This window comes from Mastigoproctus giganteus, chromosome 4, assembly GCF_048544385.1.
Source record: "Mastigoproctus giganteus isolate SK-2022 chromosome 4, ASM4854438v1, whole genome shotgun sequence".
NCBI lineage: Eukaryota > Metazoa > Arthropoda > Arachnida > Uropygi > Thelyphonidae > Mastigoproctus > Mastigoproctus giganteus.
Window position 1 is genome coordinate 173,984,354 of NC_143578.1, and position 22,043 is coordinate 174,006,396.

Genomic DNA, 22,043 nt, shown 5'->3' on the forward strand with positions numbered 1-22,043 from the left:
TCTCCTCATATGTTGTACTTCTGCCAATCTCAACCATTCGGGTTGCCATTCTTTGGACCCTTTCAAAGCTGAAGCTGAATGTATTTTTTCAGATGAGGTCTCCATACTTGAACACAGTATTTCAAATGTGGTCTTACAATTGCCTTATAAATATGCATTTACATTAATTTTTGAGCAATAGTGAACTATCAAATCTTAATCATTAGTGAATCATTAAATCATAGAATCTGCAAAATTTCAAAAGTTATTTCTAATCATGAATTTATATTAGTTATTTCTAATTTTTGTTATTTGAAGGAATTCAATTACGCACAACAGTAATCAAAATTACTTAGTGTATTAACAGCTAATCAAAGTCACTAGTACATATAGTGGATAAACACAATATGATTAGCAACTAATAGTTAATTTGAAAATATTAAATATACTCTTAAATTAACCATACTGTGGACATTTAGAATAAATTGCTCTCACCATGACCAATAAATTAATAATGTTAACTTTTACAAACTACATAATATACATATAATAGGTGTTGGGCATAATTGAGAGATCATAACATTGAGAGATTATTTAAATTAGAGCAAATCATTCAATTATACTCAAATCATCCAAATGATTCATTTGATTATGGAAGATCATTGCATTATTTCATCCAATTATATCATGATGTTGACCGCCAGTTAGTACACCGGACCGAACCTATTGATAACTCTCCAAATAGGCCTCTGGGGTTGGGTAAATTCATAATATAATTTTAAGTATTTTTCACCACCCGTATGTTGAAAATGACAAAATAAAACGAAAGCCAAAATTTTGATAACTTTATAATTAAGCTTACAATAAATTACTATTTACAGTATAAAACAATTAAAATACCAAGTTAAAAGAGATAAAATATCTGTAAAATAAACAAAATATCATAAAATACAATAAATTATACCAGGTTAAAAGCGATAAATATCTGAAGCTTTCAAAGGCTCTGCCTTCTTTCTCAAAAGTACGGTTTTAACTTTACAGTGCAACTTTAAATACCTGTAGGTTTACGGCACATGGCACGTGCACTGTTGTCGTGCTTGTCGGAACCGGAAGTGGCTCAGGAGCACATCAGGTGGAATCGTTCATCCCCTCTAAGGATCACTGCCTCAAAGAGGTGATGAGTATCCATCCCCTCTTTGAGGCAGTGATATGTAAACAGAGATGTCTACATGTATTCCAATTGACCATGGTGTGCAATGTGCACACATGGTCCTACAGAGAGATACCACCTTAAGCAGTAGGACACAACTAAGTTTGGAAGATATTTGTAAGGGCATAGAATTAATGTCTCTCAAGCATCACCATGGTGTTTTGAGACACTATGTATAAGCAGGTTCATGATGCAGCTATGGGCTCCCTCATTAGTGCAATTATAGCTAATCTGGCTATGGAGGAGCTCGAGGTTAGATTATTTAGTGACATGGTTCTCCCTATGGGTCCGTGGAAGAGATACGTTGATGATGCGTTCTCAATTATTCGAAAGGGGAGGGAAGATGAGGTGTTAAATTTTCTAAATGGCTTCTCCCCGTTCATACAATTCACCTGGGAGGTAGAAGAAGGAGGGGCTTTGCTGTTCTTGGATGTGTTAGTCTATAGAGAAGGCCCGTGTCTAAAGACAAAAGTTTATAGAAAACCCATGTGTAAAGGCCAATATTCACATTATAATTCAGCTCAGGCCAACAATCACAAGAATAGTGTGATTAGAGCACTAACAGACAGGGCAAAGTCACATTGTAGTACCTCCGAGGATAGAAAGAAAGAGTATGAGCGCATCACAGCGGATCTCCTGAAGTGTGGCTATGGCTACCCCCCCCCCAGAGGATCATAGAGAAATATATTAGAGGAGAACAGAAGAGAGGCAAGTCTTTTACGCCGGTAGCCACCGCATACATTCCCTATTATCCGGGTTTAACCGAGCGTATAGCTCGGGTATTACGAAACTACCAGACGCGATGAGTGCAGCTTCCAGGTCAGAAGCTGCACACAGTTGTGTCACAGGTGAAAGACTCCATTTCAAACGAAAATACAAGTGGGGTCGTCTATAGCATTAAGTGCCCGGATTGGGGGAATGTTATGTGGGGGGAAACAAAGCGGCATCTCAAGGATCGTCTGGGGGAGCACACAAAGGCGATAAGGAATTAAGAGTACGGAAAATCCGCCATGGCTGAACACTTTTGGGAGAAGCAGCACCATATCTTCCCGGACGAAGCAGTTATCATTGACCAGGCGCATAGGTTTTGGGACCGCATGTGGCTCAAGAGCGTGCGGATTAGTTCCATTGAGAACAATATTAATAGAGACAGGGGTATGAGTATCCATCCTCTCTTTGAGGCAGTGATCCTTAGAGGGGATGAACGATTCCACCTGACACGCTCCCAAGCCACTTCCGGTTCCGACAAGCACGACAACAGTGCACGTGCCATGTGCCGTGAACCAACGGGTATTTAAAGTTGCACTGTAAAGTAAAAAGCGTACTGTTGAGAAAGAAGGCGGAGCCTTCGAAAGCTTCAGATATTTTATCGCTTTTAATCTGGTATAATTTATTGTATTTTATGATATTTTGTTTGTTTTACAGATATTTTATCGCTTTTAACCTGGTATTTTAATTGTTTAATACTGTAAATAGTAATTTATTGTAAGCTTAATTATAAAGTTATCAAAATTTTGGCTTTCGTTTTATTTTGTCATTTCAACATACAGTTGGTGAAAACTACTTAAAATTATACTATTTGTAACTCTCTAGGAGGCTTCCGGATCAGCTAGTGTATAATCTTGCTACCTGTACTCTGCCAGATACTGGAGGGAGTCCGAGTAGTGTGTATTCGGTGGGCATTTTCAAGGCCACATTATGTCAAGGATCTGGGTATATTCTTACCACATGTACGCCATATCTAAAAATTTCATTACTTCATACAGCATGTCCCACCCACTTTTTCTTACTATTGAATACGCCATGAATTGTCAAACTAATATAGTAAGCTTATCTGCGAAAGGATTTAAACCTCCCAATCACTTCCTAATCATTTCACAAATATACTTGGTTCGAATTCTAATCTCAGCGATGTCCACTTGCAGTCTGCCAAACCCCATGTACTTTTTCTGACAGAATCTCAGTTATCAGTTGATTCAACTACTGCTCATCTCAGTCACCCAAATTATTCGCTGTATGATCCTTTCGCCTCAAAGGTGATACTTGTGCATATGTACGTTCCGATATTAATTGTCAGAGACTTATAATTTGAATCTCCTCTTTGATTTTCTCTGGCTTAAAATCTCTCTACCTCATTCTGTCAAATTCATCCGTTGTCTCTACCGTTCTCCCAACTCCACTAATCATTTGGGGCTCTTTGACTTCCTCTCTTTGATGTTGAACATAACTTTCTCTAATCCAACTTTCCTAACAGTGAAGTAATTTTCCTTGTTGATTTTAATGTTCACAACTCCAGCTGGCTTCCGTTTTCTAGTCACACCGACCCAGCTGGTCGAGATGCTAATGCTTTTGCAATTACTAATGATCTTGCACATATTGTTCATTTATTTAAAAATACCGGACAATCCTAACCATACAGCCAACATGCTTGATCTTTTTCTTACAAACAACTCTTCTAAGTATACGGTCGAAGTGAGTGGTCTATTAGGCACCTCAGATCACAACTTAGTGATCTTCTCTTCTCCAATGGAGCCTTTATCTCATGGCTGTTTCCAACCTCGTGTTGTTTGGCATTACAAGAATGCAAAATGGGATGACATGTGAGATTTCTTTTTTTTCTTCTTTTCCTTGGTCGGATTACTGTTTCAAAACTTCTGAAGTCAACATTTGCTCAGATCATGTCAGTGAAATTATTCTTGTAGGAATGGAATTCTTTATCACACACTCCACTTTAAAATCTCGACCTTTATCTAAACCTTGGTTTTCCAATAAACATGATAAGGCTGTTCAAGAGAAGAATATTGCGTATAGTAATTGGCTTGCTTCCAATTCTTCAGTTTCATTTTTTGCCTACACGAAAGCTTGCAATAATTATAAAGCAATTATTAATCAGTTCAAACTAGATTTTAAACAGGTTAAGAGTAGAAAACTTGCTTTTGCTCTAATGGTAGCCGAGCATTCTGGTCTCTTTCCAAACCCCAACTTTTGCCCATCTCCGCTCCCAACTCTGTCAAAACCAGATGGTTCTGTTGTCACTTCAGCCAAGGATATAGCTGACCTGCTAGAATTCCATTTTTCTTCCAACTCATGTATTAATAAATACATGAGTAAAACACCTCGCACCATTCCCAACAAGCTCCATTCAATATGTCCTGTGATCTTCCGTGAAAACGATGTCAGAAAGATTTGGACGAATCTTGATGCTAAGAAAGCTCCAGGTCCCGATGGTATTTCTCCACTTGTTCTCAAAACCTGTGCTCCTAAACTTACTCCTGTTCTTTGCCGCCTTTTTTCACTTTCTTATTCCAATGGTGTTTTTCCTTCTGCTTGGAAATTTGCTCATATCCAGCCTGTTCCTAAAAAGGGTGACAAATCCCTCCCATCCAATTATCTTTCTATTGCAATTACTTCTACTCTTTCCAAAGTAATGGAGAAATCAATTAACCGCCAAATCTTAAACTCCTTGAAACCTTCTGTCTGATCAATGATCGCCAGTATGGATTCCGTCAGTGTCGATCTACTGGTGATATTCTGGCTTATGTTACCCATTTATGGACTAATTCAATGGAAAAGTTCGGTGAAACACAAGCAGTTGCTCTTGAAATCTCAAGGGCTTTCGATCGTGTTTGGCATAAAGGTCTTCTAAACAAGCTTCCATCTTATGGTTTGACAACTTTTTTTTGTAATTGGTTATCAGTTTTCTCTCGGATCGCTCACTGAGGGTGATGGTAGATGGCTCTCGGTCTTCTAACTTCTCCACTAATGTTGGTATTCCCCAAGGTTCAGTTCTTTCCCCCACTCTTTTCCTCTTATATATTAATGACCTTCCATTCACGGGAAATCTTATCCATAGTTTTGTCGAAGATAGCACATTGCATTCCACTTTACATTTTGAGAAACCTTGCCCTGTTCGATCAGCTTCAACTTCTCGAATATCCGCTAGCAATTCCTTAAAAGCCAATCTCCAGTGGGGCAAAGACAACTTAGTTGATTTCAAAACTCAGTCTTGTCTTATATCTCACAAAAAAGGATTCTTCAGCTCCTATTCTTACCTTTGGTGACACTCCTATTTCTAGGCAAGATGATATATCTATTTTTAGGTTTAGATATATCTTTTCCATCAGTGTGGATCCACTGGTGATATTCTGGCTTATGTCACTCATTTATGGACAAATTCAATGAAAAAATTCGGTGAAACACAAGCAGTTGCTCTTCACATTTCAAAGATTGTAATGTAATGATTGTAATGACACAAGCAAATTACTAATATTGCTTCCTTTGCTTCCATCTAAAAAAATTGGTTTTCTCTTTCGCTCTCTGTGTTACTTTTCTTCCACTCTGTACAATCCATGGAATATTGTTCCCACATCTGGGGTGATGGGAACAATATTTGAAAGAGAAAGTGGTTTCCCACTTTCTCTTTCAAAACAGTCCGCACACATGCCGCCACCAGCCAACATCCATTTACTGTCCAACTTCAAGCTCACAGAACCAACTTTTCATCTTCCACATTTATTCATTCAACTGCCGTTTTCTGGAACAACCTTCCTTCATACGTATTTTCTGAAAATTAGTCTACAGAAATTCAAGTCTAATGTCAACAAATATTTTCTTTCGTCTTCTCAACCTCCAACCCAAGCACGGTACTAAGTACTATAGGTTCTAATACCTCTCATGTTCGGGAGTTTTCATTAAACAAAAAAATTAATAGAAAAAGTTCACAATTATTGCAGTTTGTTATAGTAAAACGCATTTGTGCATTAAAAAGATTGTATACATTTAATTTGTACTTACTGCATAATACTGAGCAGAAAACTATTTAAATGGAAAGCTGTCACTACCACTGGAATTCTGCAATGTTTGAAGTCTAAGCTCACATTAAAGAATGGTTTTGTATCTTATGACATTACTGTCTCTCTGAATGCCAGTTAACATAAGAGCTCTTGTTCACATGTGGGAATCAAAGATGATATGTACTTTGCCATTCTTAATAACAGGTAACATACATGAAGGGAACTGTGGCACCATTTTATTTACTTAACTTTCTTAGAAAGAGAAAACTACTAATGCTTCACAAATTAAAAAAAGGAATGCTTATTAATTTATACCTCCGAAAACTAATATATTTTATTGATGGTTCTCTTAATATTATTGGTGGTTAGCTATTATTGCTAAGCTAGCAAATCATACCGACTCTAAATGAGTGTTCTGCATATCTGCTAATCTCAAAAAATTTTAGTTGAATTGCTAATCAGTAAATTTTTGTTTTGATATCAATAAAAACTAAGTTTAATTCAACTTAAAAGTCTTCATCTCCTTTCTTTCTCCATTATATTGCATTATAAAATGCTATAAAAAACGCTTTCTTCTTCTTCTAACCTGTGTTTGTTCGGAAACCCTTACTTGGCATAGTTAGGCATAAGCTATCATGGAATTGGGAGTACAGTTGATAATTTGAAGATCTTGGGTTGGGGTTCAAAATTTAATAGAACACACAAAGATCCTCTATTATTTCTATTTTAATTGATTAAAAACTGGAACAGAGAAGAGCAACAGCTGTACTGGTAGAATAACTTATGATTTTTTGTGACCCATTAGAGTGGTTCATGATGTCAACTTTCTTACTACTGTAGTTAGAAATCGGTCTGGTTACTTCTAATTTCATCCATTATATGTCATGTTCAGACATCTGATTCTGCAAAATATTTATTCAATACTTTCAAACATTTACTCAATCCCATTTGAATACCATGTTATGATGTGCACCGTTAACAAGTGTTGGACAATATAACACCATAGTACTGCAACATTTAGGTTAGGATTAAAAGTAAAAATAAAATCAATACAAACAGCTGTATTAAATTACGAATATACTAGTTTCATAAATGCTTTTCTCTAAAATCATTCAAAGGATTTTTGAAATATGTTAAAAACTACAAGGTATGCCTCTAAGTTTATTATAGTAATGGAAACTTTTGTTTACCAGTGTGATTTCTGTTTATAGATTTTAAAATATCAATAAGCAATATATACATAACTATGAATTTTAAAATATGATAAATTACCTCATTGTATTGTACATACTAAGAGCTAGATCCATATCAATCTGACTCTTAAATCGTCTATATTCTGGATCTTGAATTATCTCTAAATTTCGAACAACTCCATATTCCTGAAGACTACTCCCACCAAGTTTCCCTAAAGAAATATAAATCCTTTATATTAAAATCATTTCTGATCAGATGAATAAAAGAGGTGATTGAAACCTTTTAACCTTAAATATGAATGAAAGAAAGAAATTTAACCACATGTTTTTTTGTTCACTGGCTCCTTCCTTGATAAACTTCTACCACCAAAAAATTACTAATACCAAGTCCTCAAAAAAATCACTAATACAGCTGTGAAAACTGAATCTGTGTGAACTGTGTCCTAACCAAATGTTTCTGCAAGTTGGAGAAAAACGTGGAAGTCTGTTGGTGCTAAATTGGGTGAATAAGTTACACGTTCAAGAAGTTTATACTCACAATCATGAATTGTTCTCACTGCAACCACAGACTAGTACAGCAGCAGCACTGTCCTGATTAAATATGACTCCTCCTGTGCATATCCCTCATTGCTTAGTTTGTTTGTTTGTTGTTTGGTTTTTAGGAGCATTAGCAACTAAGGCCATATTGCTCCGGGATATGCGGTGGTCATTCCCTGACCTTTCCGCATCCTTCATATTTGGTGGCGATGGGCTCGAACCCCGGTCTAATCAAGAAGCGTGTGCTATGCACTGCTGCTCCTTCCCACCTGGCTACGGAGGCGCCTCATTGCTTAGGCCTGATATACAAATAAATAATATTCTCCAGGCAGGTCTTCTGATAGATAAGGTTGCTTGTTTTTTAGAATCAGTCCCAAGGCAGCTAAGACCATGAGAAATTGCAATAATGACTATTAAAATATGCATGCCCATTAACAAACCCTCAGAATTCTAGAAAACTGATACCAATACCTTGCTAGATGAAGCAATGGAATTGATCTTCTTTGGGAGGGAGAGATGAAGTGTGCTTCAATTGCTTACTATTCCTTTCCCTCTTGAATGGAAGTAGTAGATGTACAGGGTGATTCTAAATTATTGTCGGGGTTCCCGTGGCCTATAATTTTAAAACCAGAAACAATGAAATAAAGCTGCTTATGGAATATGAAAGTGTAACTCAAAAAGTTTTATTTGGCAACGCTGTACTTGCCGCATTGATGTATGGGAGATATTCATGGCATTACTTCAAAATGGCAATTGTTCAAGAGAAGGCAATGTGCGTAATTTGGTTTTTCTAAACAAAGTTCGTTATCACAACTCAACATCGTTACAGAACTCAGTATGGAAAAGACCAACCTTCAGATAATGCTATCCGACGTTGGTTAAAGCAATTTCAAGAGATTGGTAGTGTTCTGCACCGAAAAGAGCGGGAAGACTGAGCACTTCACAGGAGATGTTGATCAAATCCATGAAGCATTTTCTTGAAGCCCACAAAAATCAACTAGATGAGCTTCTTTGCAGTTAGGTATACTGCAAACGATTGTTTGGAGGGTTGTTCATAACTGCCTTCATCTCCATGCCTATAAACTGCAGACTGTGCAGGCTTTGAAGCCAAACGATAAACCCCACCGTTTCCAATTTGCCCGTGACATTTTGTCAAACATCAAAACTGATGAAAATTACCTTCAGAGATGGAGATTTAGTGATGAAGCAACGTTTTAATTATCAGGGAGGGTAAATCGTCAAAACTGCAAAATATGGGAATCAGAAAACCCTCACGACATTCGAGAATTCAAAAGAGATAGTCCAAAGGTCAATGTCTGGTGTGCTTTGTCATGTTTGGAAGTTTTGGGCCCTTTTTCTTTGCAGAAAAAAGTCACAGCAGTGACCTATCTGGACATGCTACAGCTGTATCTGTTACCCCATTTGGAAAATCATCAGCCAAATGTGGTGTTCCTGCAAGATGGTGCACCGCCACATTGGGCTCTTATTGTCTGAGATTTTCTTGACATGCATTTTCCTGGGTGCTAGGTTGGGTTGATGGATCAATTCCGTGGCCTTCATGCTCACCTGATTTTACACCGCTTGATTTCTTCCTTTGGGGATATGTGAAGGACATTGTGTACAAGACCCCTGTGACCTCCCTCGATGAACTGAAGCTCAGGATTGTTGCTGCGATCAAAACACTTACACTGCAAATGCTGGAGAACCACTTGGAGGGAAACTGAATATAGGTTGGACATCTTATGTGCCACGAAAGGCATGCATTTTGAAGTTTTTTTAGCATTCTGCAGTATTGATTCTATCGGTAAAAAAACTTTGAGTTACACTTTCATATTCCGTAAGCAGTTTAATTTTGTTTTTTCCAGTTAGAATATTATAGGCCATGGAAATCCCGACAATAATTTAGAATCGTATCTTATCCATCACTACAAATCTGCTATTAGGATCTGCCTAAAGTCATCAGAAATACTGCACTAAGAGTGTGTCACAACCATTTCTGCCAAAAGTTTCGGGACAAAACAGGCAGAAACTTACTTCATTCCTAAGATACCATTTGGAATGAATTACACTCTTTCCTGTGATATTAAAAGTGGGGGCCACAAACCAGATAATTAATTGGTCTTGTGTACATGTCAAAGCAATAACTGAAAATTCTGGTTGTGGTGACAGTTCAAAACTACCATTGTTTCCTTTTCAAAGTTATTCCTGACATGATGGAATTTGAATACCAACCTTCTCGATGTTGCATGTGATGGAGCATCGTCATCAAATGAATTTAGCATATCCTAATTGAAGTCAGCTCTTTCTTATGAAAATTTTCAATAATTGCACAAAATTTCTTTCTTCATTATTATTATTATTTTATTTTTTTTTCAATATTTCTGTAAAAACTTGGTCACTTGTAAAAAATAATGTACAACCTTCAAATTTGATAGTTAAATATAAAGGAAGAACCATTATGCCCTTAGAATATTAAGAAGAAATATGAATAATATACATTGTCACTTAGAGTTTACAACCCCTCATAAAAGAGATTTCATAAATGAAACATGACATATGAAGGCCACTGCTGCAGCTTTGAACGTACACTGAGTGATCACTGAATTATGACCACCTACCTAATACTTCGTAGGTCCTCCTTTTCCCCTCAGTACAGCAGCTATCTGATGGGGCATTGATTCAACAAGATGTCAGAAACATTTGGGAGGCATGGCCAACAAAGCTGTGTGTAATGCGGCTAGTAATGCAGGTATGGAGGTGATTGGTGTATCGAGATGTATGATATGCCTTTCCATAGTGTCCCACAATTGCTCTATGGGACTGATATCAGGGGAGTTCGGAGGCCAATCGATATGCTGGAAGTCAGAACTGTGTTCCTCGAACAATTCCTGCACATCAAATGCCCGATGGCTCAGCACATTATCATCTTGGAAGACACCATCGCCATTCCGCAAAATGTCTAACATAGCGTGATGTAAACAGTCAGCAAGCAGTTGATGATAGCAGAGACCAGTGATACATTGTTCCACATGCCCCAGGGATCCAAGTTCCTGCCAGTGAAACAAGCCCCACACCATACAACGGCCTCCACCGGCCCGCACTTTTGATACCATGCATGATGGATGAATAGCCTCATGTTGTTGATGCCAAATCCATGCATGGCCATCCACAGTGTGGAGTAAATAACTGACTCATCCAACCAGCGCACCTTCTTTCACTCTTCTAACATCCAACTTGCATGCTCTTTGCACCAGGCGAGTCTTTTATGCCGTTGAACCTTGGTTAGGAGAGGATGCCGTAGGAGTTGGATGCCATGGGCCAGCCCAGAACAATATCTGGTCAGGCCAGATATTGGCCCGTGTTGTATTGATAGTCAACACTTCAACAGTGCTGCACCTATTCGCCTGTACGAGTTGTCGGACCCAGCGCTCACCTCTAACATAAACCTCTCGCTGACCTTTGCAGTTTTACCATCAGGTCGTTGTTTTGTAAGTGTACTAGGGCATCAAACCATAATTTTGATGCCCTAGTACACTTTAACTATGGTGGCTCTCGAACACCCCACCAGTTCATCCGTTTGGGAAATCAAGGCACCAGCTTGTCAAGCACCCACAATCTGCCCTTTATCAAAGTCCGATAAATCCTTCCTTTTACCCGTCACTCGGAATTTTACTACCTACTGAACCACTGACACCTTATCAATGCTATGTAGTTTTCATAAGGGGGGGGAGGTCATAATTCAGTGATCACTCAGTGTATATCTTATATCCCAAATTGCCACTCAAGTTAAATCTCCTTTTGCATGTTCTTATTCAGGTAAATGCAAATGTCTTACAAATGCAATTTGCATGACTGTACATTTTTACATAACTCTGATTTCAATGGGAGGCTGATGCTCATACTTTTTTTTGTGATAATCGTATGCAAAATAAATGCTATTTTTAAGCTTTGCTTAATTAGCATAAATTTTTGCATTAATTCTTGTAATCCATTAGTTGTTGTTATTTGATTTTTAGGGGCATTAGCAACTAGGGCCATATTGCTCTGGGGATATGCAGTGGTCATTCCCTGATCTTTCCGCATCCTCTGTATTTGGTGGTCACTGGCTCGAACCCTGGTCTAACCAAGAAGTGTGTGCTATGCACTGCTGCTCCTGCCCTCCTGGCTACGGAGGCACCATAATAATCCATTAGTAAGCTGCTCACAATATGAAACTGTTATCTTTGTTGTCCACATCAGTTGTGAACACCAGTGATCACATGTCATGCATTTAACAAATTTTACAATAGAATTCTAGTCAGTTGTTCCAGAAAAACAGACATCAAAACCAAAGGACATGACAAGAGACAATGTCGGGCAGCCATCACAATGTTTCACCTATTTTAAAATTATCTATTCAGAGGTAATCTAACAGTAGTAGTGGTAACTGTAGTAGTAGTGGCAAATGATGCAAGAAAGCAACCTTATATAGCATCAGCCGAAGGAGAGAGAGAAAAGAAAAAAAAAAAAAAAAAAAAAAAACACACTGCACACTTCAAACAATCAATCATTCACTGGCTGAAGGCAAACTTCTGCACATCTATCCTGCAACCATCCTCAACTTAAATTTATGCCCCCTCATGGGTGTAGTCTCGGCAACAAGAATAATGCCATTCACATTCAGCTTACACAATTCGTTCAAGGCCTTAAACACTTCAATCAGATCATCCCTGCAGGTGCCTAGTCTCCAGAAGCTGTAATTTGCAGAAGTAAAGCCTTTCTAGGTAAGAGTACCCTTTTGTTCCCATCACCAATCTAGTTTCTCTGATCTAAACCTGTTCCGGCAGATCTACATTCTTCCTAAAGATAGGCCTCTACATGTGTATACAATATTTATGATGCAATCAAACCATTGCATTATGCAATGTGATAATTACCTCATTATCCCTGCGAGCAAAATTCCTGTATATCATTGACAAAACCCAATGAGCTGTCTTGGCAGGCTGTCTACATTGCTCAGAGAACTTCATATCTGACTGCACAATTACCCACTTGTGTCATTTTCCACAATCCTGAGTGTAGTACAACACAGTTGGTATGTTACTCTCAGTACTTTGCATTTATCAATGTCTAACTTCAATTGCATTTTTCTCAGAAAAGCTGTGTAACTTTTCTAGATCCTGTTGGAGTAGCATACTGTCGTTACTGTCATTAACACACTGACAACCTTTGTATCATCTGCAAACTTGGATATCAAGTTTGATATGCCTTCATCAATATCATTGATAAATATAGAAAACAATGATGGGACCAACAATGAACCTAGGGGGGACTCCATTAACAACACTGGCCAATGAAGAGCAGTGTCCACTGATTAGCAATCTCTGTCTACTCCCACTCAACCATTCCTTTATCTATAACAGTAACTTATCCTTAATACCATACTGCTCCAATTTGTACAGTAGTTGTGCAACAGTATCAAAAGCTTTGATGCAAGAAAGCAAACTTATACAGCATCAGCCAAAAAAAAAAAAAAAATCTTACCATTTCACCCATCCATTTGATCCAAAAGCATGTTCAGCTTGAATTTGTTTAAGCTATAACTTCCACAACATCAGATGGAAGTTTGTTCTAGTAATCAACTACTCGCTGGCTCAAGTCAAATTTCCGCACATCTATTCTACAACTGTTTTTCCTCAATTTGTGTTTATCCAACCTCGGTTTGTAATCTAAGAAAGAGGAAGAATCCCATAAGTACTGAGCCTGCTCAAACCATTGAAGGAATTATACACCTCAATCTGGAGACTAGGCACCTCGCAGGTGCCTAGTCTCCAGATGCTGCAATTTGCAGAACTTAAGCCTTTCTCCATACGAGTACCCTTTTGTTCCCTTCTCTATACTTGTTCTAGGAACTCTACATCCTAAAACGAGGCCTCTAGACCTGTATACAGTACTCAAGGTGTAGCCTGACCATTGCCTTATACAAGGGGATAATCATGTCTTTATCCCTGCTAGGAAAATTCCTGTGACAAGGTCCCATGACTTGCCCTGGCTACCAGTCTGCAATGCTCAGAAAACTTCATATCTGACTGCAAAATCAAATTTATGACATCAAAATTACTTTTTGCTTCGTGACCACACTTTAATATCCAATCAAACCGGTCAAACAAGATATCCCCTTAACAAACCCATGCTTGTCTCAAGTATAACTACAGACCTCTCTAGATGATCCTGTATTACTTCCTTTACCAGTGATTTCATTATTTTCCCAGGAACAGAAATTAAGCTAACAGGTCTGTAATTATTTGTGTCATCCTTTGTGAATTGCAGATACATTTGCGCATTTCTGGTCTGTGGGAGGCTCCCCTTAATCCAAGGATGCATCAAAATTATTGCTAAGGATTTGCTTACTTCCTTTGCTGCATCCCTTAATATAATGGAATAGATCACATCCACCCCAGTTGTCTTTCTTATGCTTAACTTTAATGTTTAATTTCTCTTCCACTTTCCTCTCAGTTATTACAAAATCATTTAGCTCCTTGTTAAGAGTTTGATAAACTTCTGACATCCCCTTCTCTGAAGAATTCCTGATATGGGAATTTAGATTCAAAATAGTCATTCAGTGTGCCAGCAACCTGAGCAGGATCTTCAATTAAAACCACTGATGGTTTTAACTTATGATCTTGCTCAGGCTGCTTACAAACTAAACTTCCTTTGTGATTTGATTAGAGACTAGTTGATATCTACCATAGGCTTTTATGTCGTCCAATAATTTATATGCATCCCATGTGATTTTCTTCTCTTCCACGAGTTTCCTCAGTTCATCGAACATCCAATTGGTTTATATCTACCTTGAAGAGTATTTCTTAGTTGCTATAAAAAGCTAGTGGCTTCTACGATTAATATCTTGAACACTTTCAATTTAGAATTTGTTTATAACATCATCAGTTTGTCCTACTGTATAGAATTTAAAAACTGTCTGAGGCCACTGTATTCCACGATATGTGGATGACACGTTCACTATAGTAAAAAAGGGGAGAGAGGAAGATGTGGTTAGTTTTCTCAATGGTTTCTCTCCTTTCATACAATTTACCTCAGAGGTAGATGTAGACGGCACCCTATTATTTCTGGATATAATGGTGTACAGGGAAGGCCCCAGGCTTAGAACTAAGGTCTATAGGAAATCAATGTGTAGGGGCCAGTACATGCATTATAAGTCAGTTCAGACTGCCCAACGTAAAAATAGTGTGGCTAGGGTAGGGTGAAGACACATTGCCTGATTTCTTTCTCTACCTCTGAGGAGGTAGAGAAAGAAATTAGGCAAGTTATGAAGGATCTTATGAAATGCGGTTACCCCCAGAGGGTCACTGATAAATATAATAGAGAAATGGAGCATAATCAGGTAGTTCCGCCTGCACCGCTTACCACAGTTTATGTTCCCTACTATCCGGGCTTGTCAGATCGCATTGCGAGGATGCTTTGCGACTTTCAGACACGCTGTGTGCAGCTCCCAGGTCGGAGATAGCACACAGTGGTGTCTCAGGTCAAAGACTCCATTGCTAGGGATTCTAGTAGTGGGGTCATATATGAGATCAAATGCCCAGATTGTGGGGAACGGTACATGGGGGAGACAGGGTGATGACTTAAGGACCGTCTGGGGGAACATACGAGAGCTATACAGACCGCAGAACTCAATAAGTCCGCCATAGCCGAGCACTACTGGGAGAAACAACATCAGGTATCCCCTGAGAATGCTGTCGTCCTTGACCGGGCACATAGATTCTGGGACCGCAAGTGGCTGCAGAGTTTGTGGATTGGGTCATCTGGTAACAATAGTATGAGTAGACATAGGGGGAGTTCACTCCACCCCCTTTGGAGGCTGTGGTCCTTGCCAGAGACAAATGTTTTAATTTGCCACGCTCCCAGACCATTTCCGGTTCCAGCACACGTGAAGGGAGTGTTGAACATGCACCTGGTCAGACACGTGTGCCATGAACCTGAGGGGATGCCCCTCAGGTTCATGGCGGATGCCACCGAAAGCTTCAATGGTGTTTTATCGCTTTTAAATTTATAATTTTTAATGCATTTTAAATTCATCAATTCAATTTTATTTGTTGTAAAATAAATCAGTTTTTGTAAATTATTATTTTACAATTTTTATTGTATCATTTCAGTATACTATCCAGTATTATTTTAATATTAAATCAGTTTATTTAAACGGTTGGTGTAGTTGTCTAAACTTGTTGTATGTATAACCCCAACCTTAGAGGCCTTTTTTGCAGATGTATATTCCATCCCTGTAGAATCACTCTCTCCAGTTAACAAATACAAACAATGCTGAGAAAAATTCTACTCAACAAGCCTTGCACAATCTCTCTGGGGATAATTGATTAACAAGGGTCTTGTCATTGTTTTACAACATCAAATATCATGCAGAATGGTGTAATATTATCTCATATGGGTATACAAAGGGGTATATAAATATATATCAATATAAATATATGAATATATAAATATTTATTACAGAAAACCTCTATCAAGTTTCTTTCATATATGCACTGTACGATTTCAGGGCATTTCAAGTTTTCCTGTGCAGTAATTAACCTTAAATACTCTGAATTGATATTTAACCAGTTTGTCATTGATGTCCTCATTGTAGTGGCGTATTATAGTTTTATGTTAGCTGATATCATAATTTTGTGTCAAATCAGCAAGAAATTTAAATCTTTTTCCAATGTGTTCATATGATTCACCCCTCTTTACTAATTGGATTATCAAACAATTCAAGAGCCATACATTACTTCCCTTCGAAATTTATCCCTTCCTCTTAATGAATTACTACTTTTGGTATGATCTGAAAATATTTTGTTACAATTTGCTTCTCGATGTCAGAATAATTTCTATTGATTTCAAAGCTCATCTTTATCACTTTTGTTTCATATTCCATTAATTTTTATCTGAATTTTCCCTTCTTCTTCTTCTTCTTCAAGAGGAGTGTTTCCATTTACAATGGGTTTCCTCAGCCTACAAGTTATTTCTTGTTAGGAATTTTTTTCCCGCCATAAAGTGCGGTTCAAGGTGTCTTGGTCGGTTAAGCCATGGGCTGTCATGCACTCCCATACTCCATCCATCCATGTCCTCCTAGGTCTTCCTCTTCTCCTTCTTCCAGGAATTTTTTTTTTTTTTTTTTTTTTTGATTTGGTAGTTGTTGGCGCATCGGCTTCTGTGGCCATATTGCACCTCCCAAGGTTTTTGCAGTACTTTGATCCAAGCCCGAGGCAGGAATCGAACCCGCGACCTTTGGGTTGCCGGGCAGGTACTTTACCCACTCGGCTAGCCCGGTCGGCCTTCCAGGAGAAAACGCTTTTCTTTGATGCTGTCAATAATAGCTTTTTCACTTCCATTTTTTCCCTTATGTCTTCATTCCGTTTTGTCTCTTCTAGAAGTTCCTGCTGAGAGTCTCCAAAAATTCATTTCTGTGGAGAGCAATTTGTTTTCCGCCTATTCAATGTCCAGGTTTCCGCTCCATACAATAGAAGACTTTGAACATTGTGTGAATGTACAATGTATTTGTGAATTTTCTTTCAGTTCTTTAATAAATAAATTTAAAGATGACAAAAGAAGGTACTCTTCATATATGTTCAAATCAGCAGTCAGTAATTTCTCCCTTGTTTTACTGAAACGTTTCAAAACATCTTTCCAATTTGCAGTTAAAATTGCATATTAAAGCTATATCAACTTTTTGAATAAACTTTTTCCATCTTGATTGTGCTCGGGTCTCTCTTCTAGGTCTTCGAAAATATATTTTAGAGTCCTTAAAATGTCACTGTACCCAAGTTGTAAGGCTTGAACAGCTTTATAATTGGCAGACCATCTTGTTACTCTTAAATTCTTTAAAGAAAAATCCAGGTTGGAATGTGTGTTTAAAATACTCCACCTACAAGACGAACCCGGCGTCTCCGTAGCCAGGTGGGAAGGAGCAGCAGTGCGATTAGACCGGGGTTCGAGCCCGTCACCACCAAATACGGAGGATGCGGAAAGGTCAAGGGAATGACCACCGCATATTCCCGGAGCAATATGGCCTTAGTTGCTAATGCTCCTAAAAACCAAACAAACAACAAACAACAAGACGAACCTGAAAAGAAACATAACTGTTGCGAAATACCGAAGTAGTTAACAACTTCGGTACTGTGGAGGCAGCGTTTTCCAATGAGATGAAGGGAATGAACTGCGCATTCCAATTATTCTGCATACTTATTGTTTTTAAAGAGTGTTTGCAGCTCTTTGTCCGCACCTTTCATAACGGTTGCGTAGTCATACGACTGAGAGCGAATGCTGTTCAAAGGCAGGTTACAATCATCAAGGTGCCTCCGTAGCCAGGTGGGCAGGAGCAGCAGTGCGTAGCACACGCTTCTTGATTAAACCGGCGTTTGAGCCCGTGACCACCAAATACAGAGGATGGGGAAAGGTCAGGGAATGACGACTGCACATCCCCGGAGCAATATGGCCTTAGTTGCTAATGCTCCTAAAAACCAAAACAACAATAACAATCATCAAGGAACTTGTTTCACTTTGTTGAATAAAGTCACAGATAGACTGTTTACAGTTGGTTGAAAAGTTAAAAATTGTTCATAGGGTTTCCTGTTATAACAGTAGTGCACATATGATCAGTGTTTGTCACATTTGGTGTAGAATCTACAATAATGGAGTAGTATTTGGTGTCCAGTTTATTTATTTGATTTACCACTTCATTTTCAACGTTTCCCCATTATTTCGATTAATTCCAGTGACGAGCAGCGTAGGAAACATTCATATTGTGACACAACCGTTGGCCCCGCAACTTCGTGTAATGACAGCGGATGAGTCTGCACATAGTGCTTGGGAGTGAAGTGCCACCAGTGGTTTCCCACACAGTGGGCATTAGCAGAGAAATATGGTGCAAGAAAAAAACTTATAATAACGATATTATTGATAAATACACAAAACAACAATGGGTCCAGCACCGAACCCTGAGCGATTCAACTAATAACATTAGTCCACGTAGAGCAGTGTCCATTGATTACCAATCTCTGCCATCTCCCACTCAACCATCCCTTTTTCCATTGCAGTAACCTGCTCTTAATGCCATACTGCTCCAATTTGTACAGCAGTCTTCCATGTGCAACAGTATCAAACGATTTCCTGAAATCCAAGTATATGTTATCAAAATTATTTTTAGCATCCAGTTCCTTTGTGACCATATCATAGTATCGAATCAAATTGGTCAGACAAGACTTCCCCTTAACAAACCCATGCTGTGTCTGAACTATTGCTGCTGTCTTTAACCAGTGACTCCATTATTTTCCCAGGAACAGAAGTTAAACTAACAGGTCTATAATTATTTGTGTCACTCTTTGAACCACACTTTATGAATTGGGATACATTTGCACATCTCCAGTCCACGGGGACCTCCCCTGACTCTACGATGCTCCCATAATTATGGCTAAGGGTTTGGTTACTTACCTTGCTGCCTCCTTCATTATAACTGGATAGATTCCATCTGCCCCTGGTGCTTTTTTATGTTTAACGTCAAAAATTTCTCCTCCATTTGCTCTCAGTTATCACAAAACCACTTAGCTCCCTGTTAAGAGTTTCATAAACTTCTGGCATTCCCCTCATTGAATAACTTCTCATGTGTAAATTTAGATGCAAAATACTCATTCGGTTTATCAACTACTTGAGCAGGATCTTCAACAATCGAATGATCTATATTAAGTGGACTAATTTGATTCATCCATTTCCTTCTAGATTTACATAAGTAAAGAACTCGCTGTTTTTCTTTGCATCCTTTGCCAAAGATTTCTTGTAATCTGCCTTCACCTGCCTAACCTCCTTTGTGACTTGACTACAAATTCTGCCACGAGCCTCATTAATTCATCTGACATCGATTTAGGTCTGAACCTTGAACCGTATTTTGTAGTTGGTATAAAAAGCCTAGCAGCCGGCAAGAATAAGTCCCTGAAGGCGTCCCATTTAGAATTCACTGTTGGTAACATCATCAGTTGACCCCTCTATAGAATTTAAAAACTGTCTGAGACCTCTGTAGTCACCTTTACAAAAATAAAAACCCTTCACTTTAACCTTGATCGTAGTTACATCTTTAAGTAAATCCCACATCAGTATACTGTCACCTAAGGTTTCTTTATCTGCAAATTCCTACTGCATGTGTCATCACTGCTGATAATCAGATCAAGGATATTACTCGATCTGGTCGGCGCCTCCATAGTCAGGTGGGCAGGAGCAGCAGCGCGTAGCACATGCTTGATTAGACCGGGGTTCGAGCCCGTGACCACAATATACGGAGGATGCGGAAAGGTCAGGGAATGACCACCGCATATCCCCGGAGCAATATTGCCTTAGTTGCTAATGCTCCTAAAAACCAAACAACAAACAAACTCGATCTGGTTGCTCCTTGAACATGTCGCTGTAGAAAACAATCCTCCAATAAATCCACAAAAAAACCCCAGGGGGCTCACATCTGATGAGTATGGGCTTGGAAAACCCAGAGTCCTAAGCTGGATATCATCATTCTTCCCTTTCTTGGTGATTCCTTTCTAGCTCTCTCTCTCTCTCTCTCTCTCTCTCAGGAATTTTTTTTTTTTTTTTGGTTGGTGCAGCATAAGCTTCCTTGTACCATATGACTAATAATAATAATATTATTAGTGACCTGATGCCACAGAGAAATATTAATCATACTGCATCAAGTGTGGCGCAGGATAAAGTCACTTGTGTTCAGGCCTTAGGCAGAGGGGTCGGTTCACAAAATCACAGACAGTCTCCTGAGGAAGAAAGTGGAGCGAATGGCGCTGTCCCCCATATAGCTACCACAAGAGAAGAAAAAGACCATCCCGCCCCCACCAACTGGAAGTGTTCCCTGTGCAACTGTGGTAGTAACCACCCAGGACGGAAGAAAACGCCAATGCATGAAGTGGAGCATCGAAATGAATACATAGATCATGCAAGCATACTACAAAATAACGAAGCTGGAGACTTATATGACAACTTACAGGCCAAGACTACATACCAAGTGGCTGGAACAATTCCTGGATATTCAGGTCACCGAACAGCGAATAGCGGACCATTGTCACGAAGAACCTGATAGCTCCTGCAATCTTGGAAAAAATCAAATAGGAAGTGAGCGATCAACTACAAAAAGGAAAAAGAATATGGAACCAGAACAGGAAGAACATACCACTACCGAAACAGAGGAGGAAGGGCAAGAAGAAATACAACCCACAGCAGCTGAATAGGAAACAGATGATGTCAGATGAACTAATGAGATATATGGCAGAGAAGAAAAATGCATGGGATACATATAAATTAACATGTGATACAGAAGCCTATGATAGATATAAGTTGATCTGTAACCAAGTTACAAAGGAGGTTAGGCAGGCGAAGGCAGATTACGAGAAATCTTTGGCAAGGGATGCAAAGAAAAACAGCACGGAGTTCTTTAATTATGTAAACTCTAGAAGGAAGGGGATGAATCAGATTGGTCCACTTGATATCGATGGGTCAACTGTTGATGATCCTGCTCAGGTAGCTAACAAACTAAATCAATATTTTGTATCGACATTCACACATGAGGAGTTATTCAGCGAGGGGAATGCCAGAGGTGTATTCAACTCTGGCAGTAAGCTAGATAATCCTGTAATAACTAAGAGTAAAATGGAGGAAAAATTGTTGAAGATAAAAACAAGAAAGGCACCTGGGGTGGATGGGATCTATCCAGTTATATTAAAGGAGGCAGCAAAGGAAGTAAGCAATCCGTTAGCCATAATTATGAGAGCTTCCTTGGACTCGGGGGGAGTACCCACAGACTGGAGATGTGCAAATGTAACCCCAATTCACAAAGGAGGATCAAAGGCTGACACAAGTAATTATATACCTGTGAGTTTAACTTCTGTTCCAGGAAAATTAATTATATAGTATCGGTGTAAATACACCATAGTTAACCCATATATTTGAACTACGTATGTAGCTTAAAGGGCATTGATTGTTTTAATTGTATCTCATAATGTGGTTGCCTTCACAACGAGATGGCTACTATTGCATTACTTCAAATAAATAACGCTTCTCTAGTAGAGAAGACTACTGTTATTTATTTTCAGTGGTATCACCACCCAGACGATCGTGTCGAAGCTGTGCGGCTTCATCATCAGTGGGCGGGCAGGTACCCGGGTAATACAACAAGCCATCACAGTTTTGAATTTATATCCACATTAAAGGAAGCACAAGGCCTCCGTAGCCGAGTGGGCCGGAGCGGGAGTGCAGTAGCACACGCTCTTTGAGTAGACTGGTGTTCAAGCCCCT

At 38.9% G+C, this 22,043-nt stretch overlaps 1 protein-coding gene across 1 annotated transcript in view; it reads right to left on the minus strand.

Annotated features, from left to right (window-relative positions):
* Positions 1-22,043, minus strand: part of LOC150087211 (glycogen debranching enzyme) — a 763,093-nt gene that overhangs the window by 565,634 nt on the left and 175,416 nt on the right. The window contains exon 7 of the mRNA XM_090371076.1: positions 7,255-7,387. Coding sequence (XP_090227202.1) covers positions 7,255-7,387 — 133 coding nt within the window. The remainder of the gene's footprint in view (positions 1-7,254; positions 7,388-22,043) is intronic.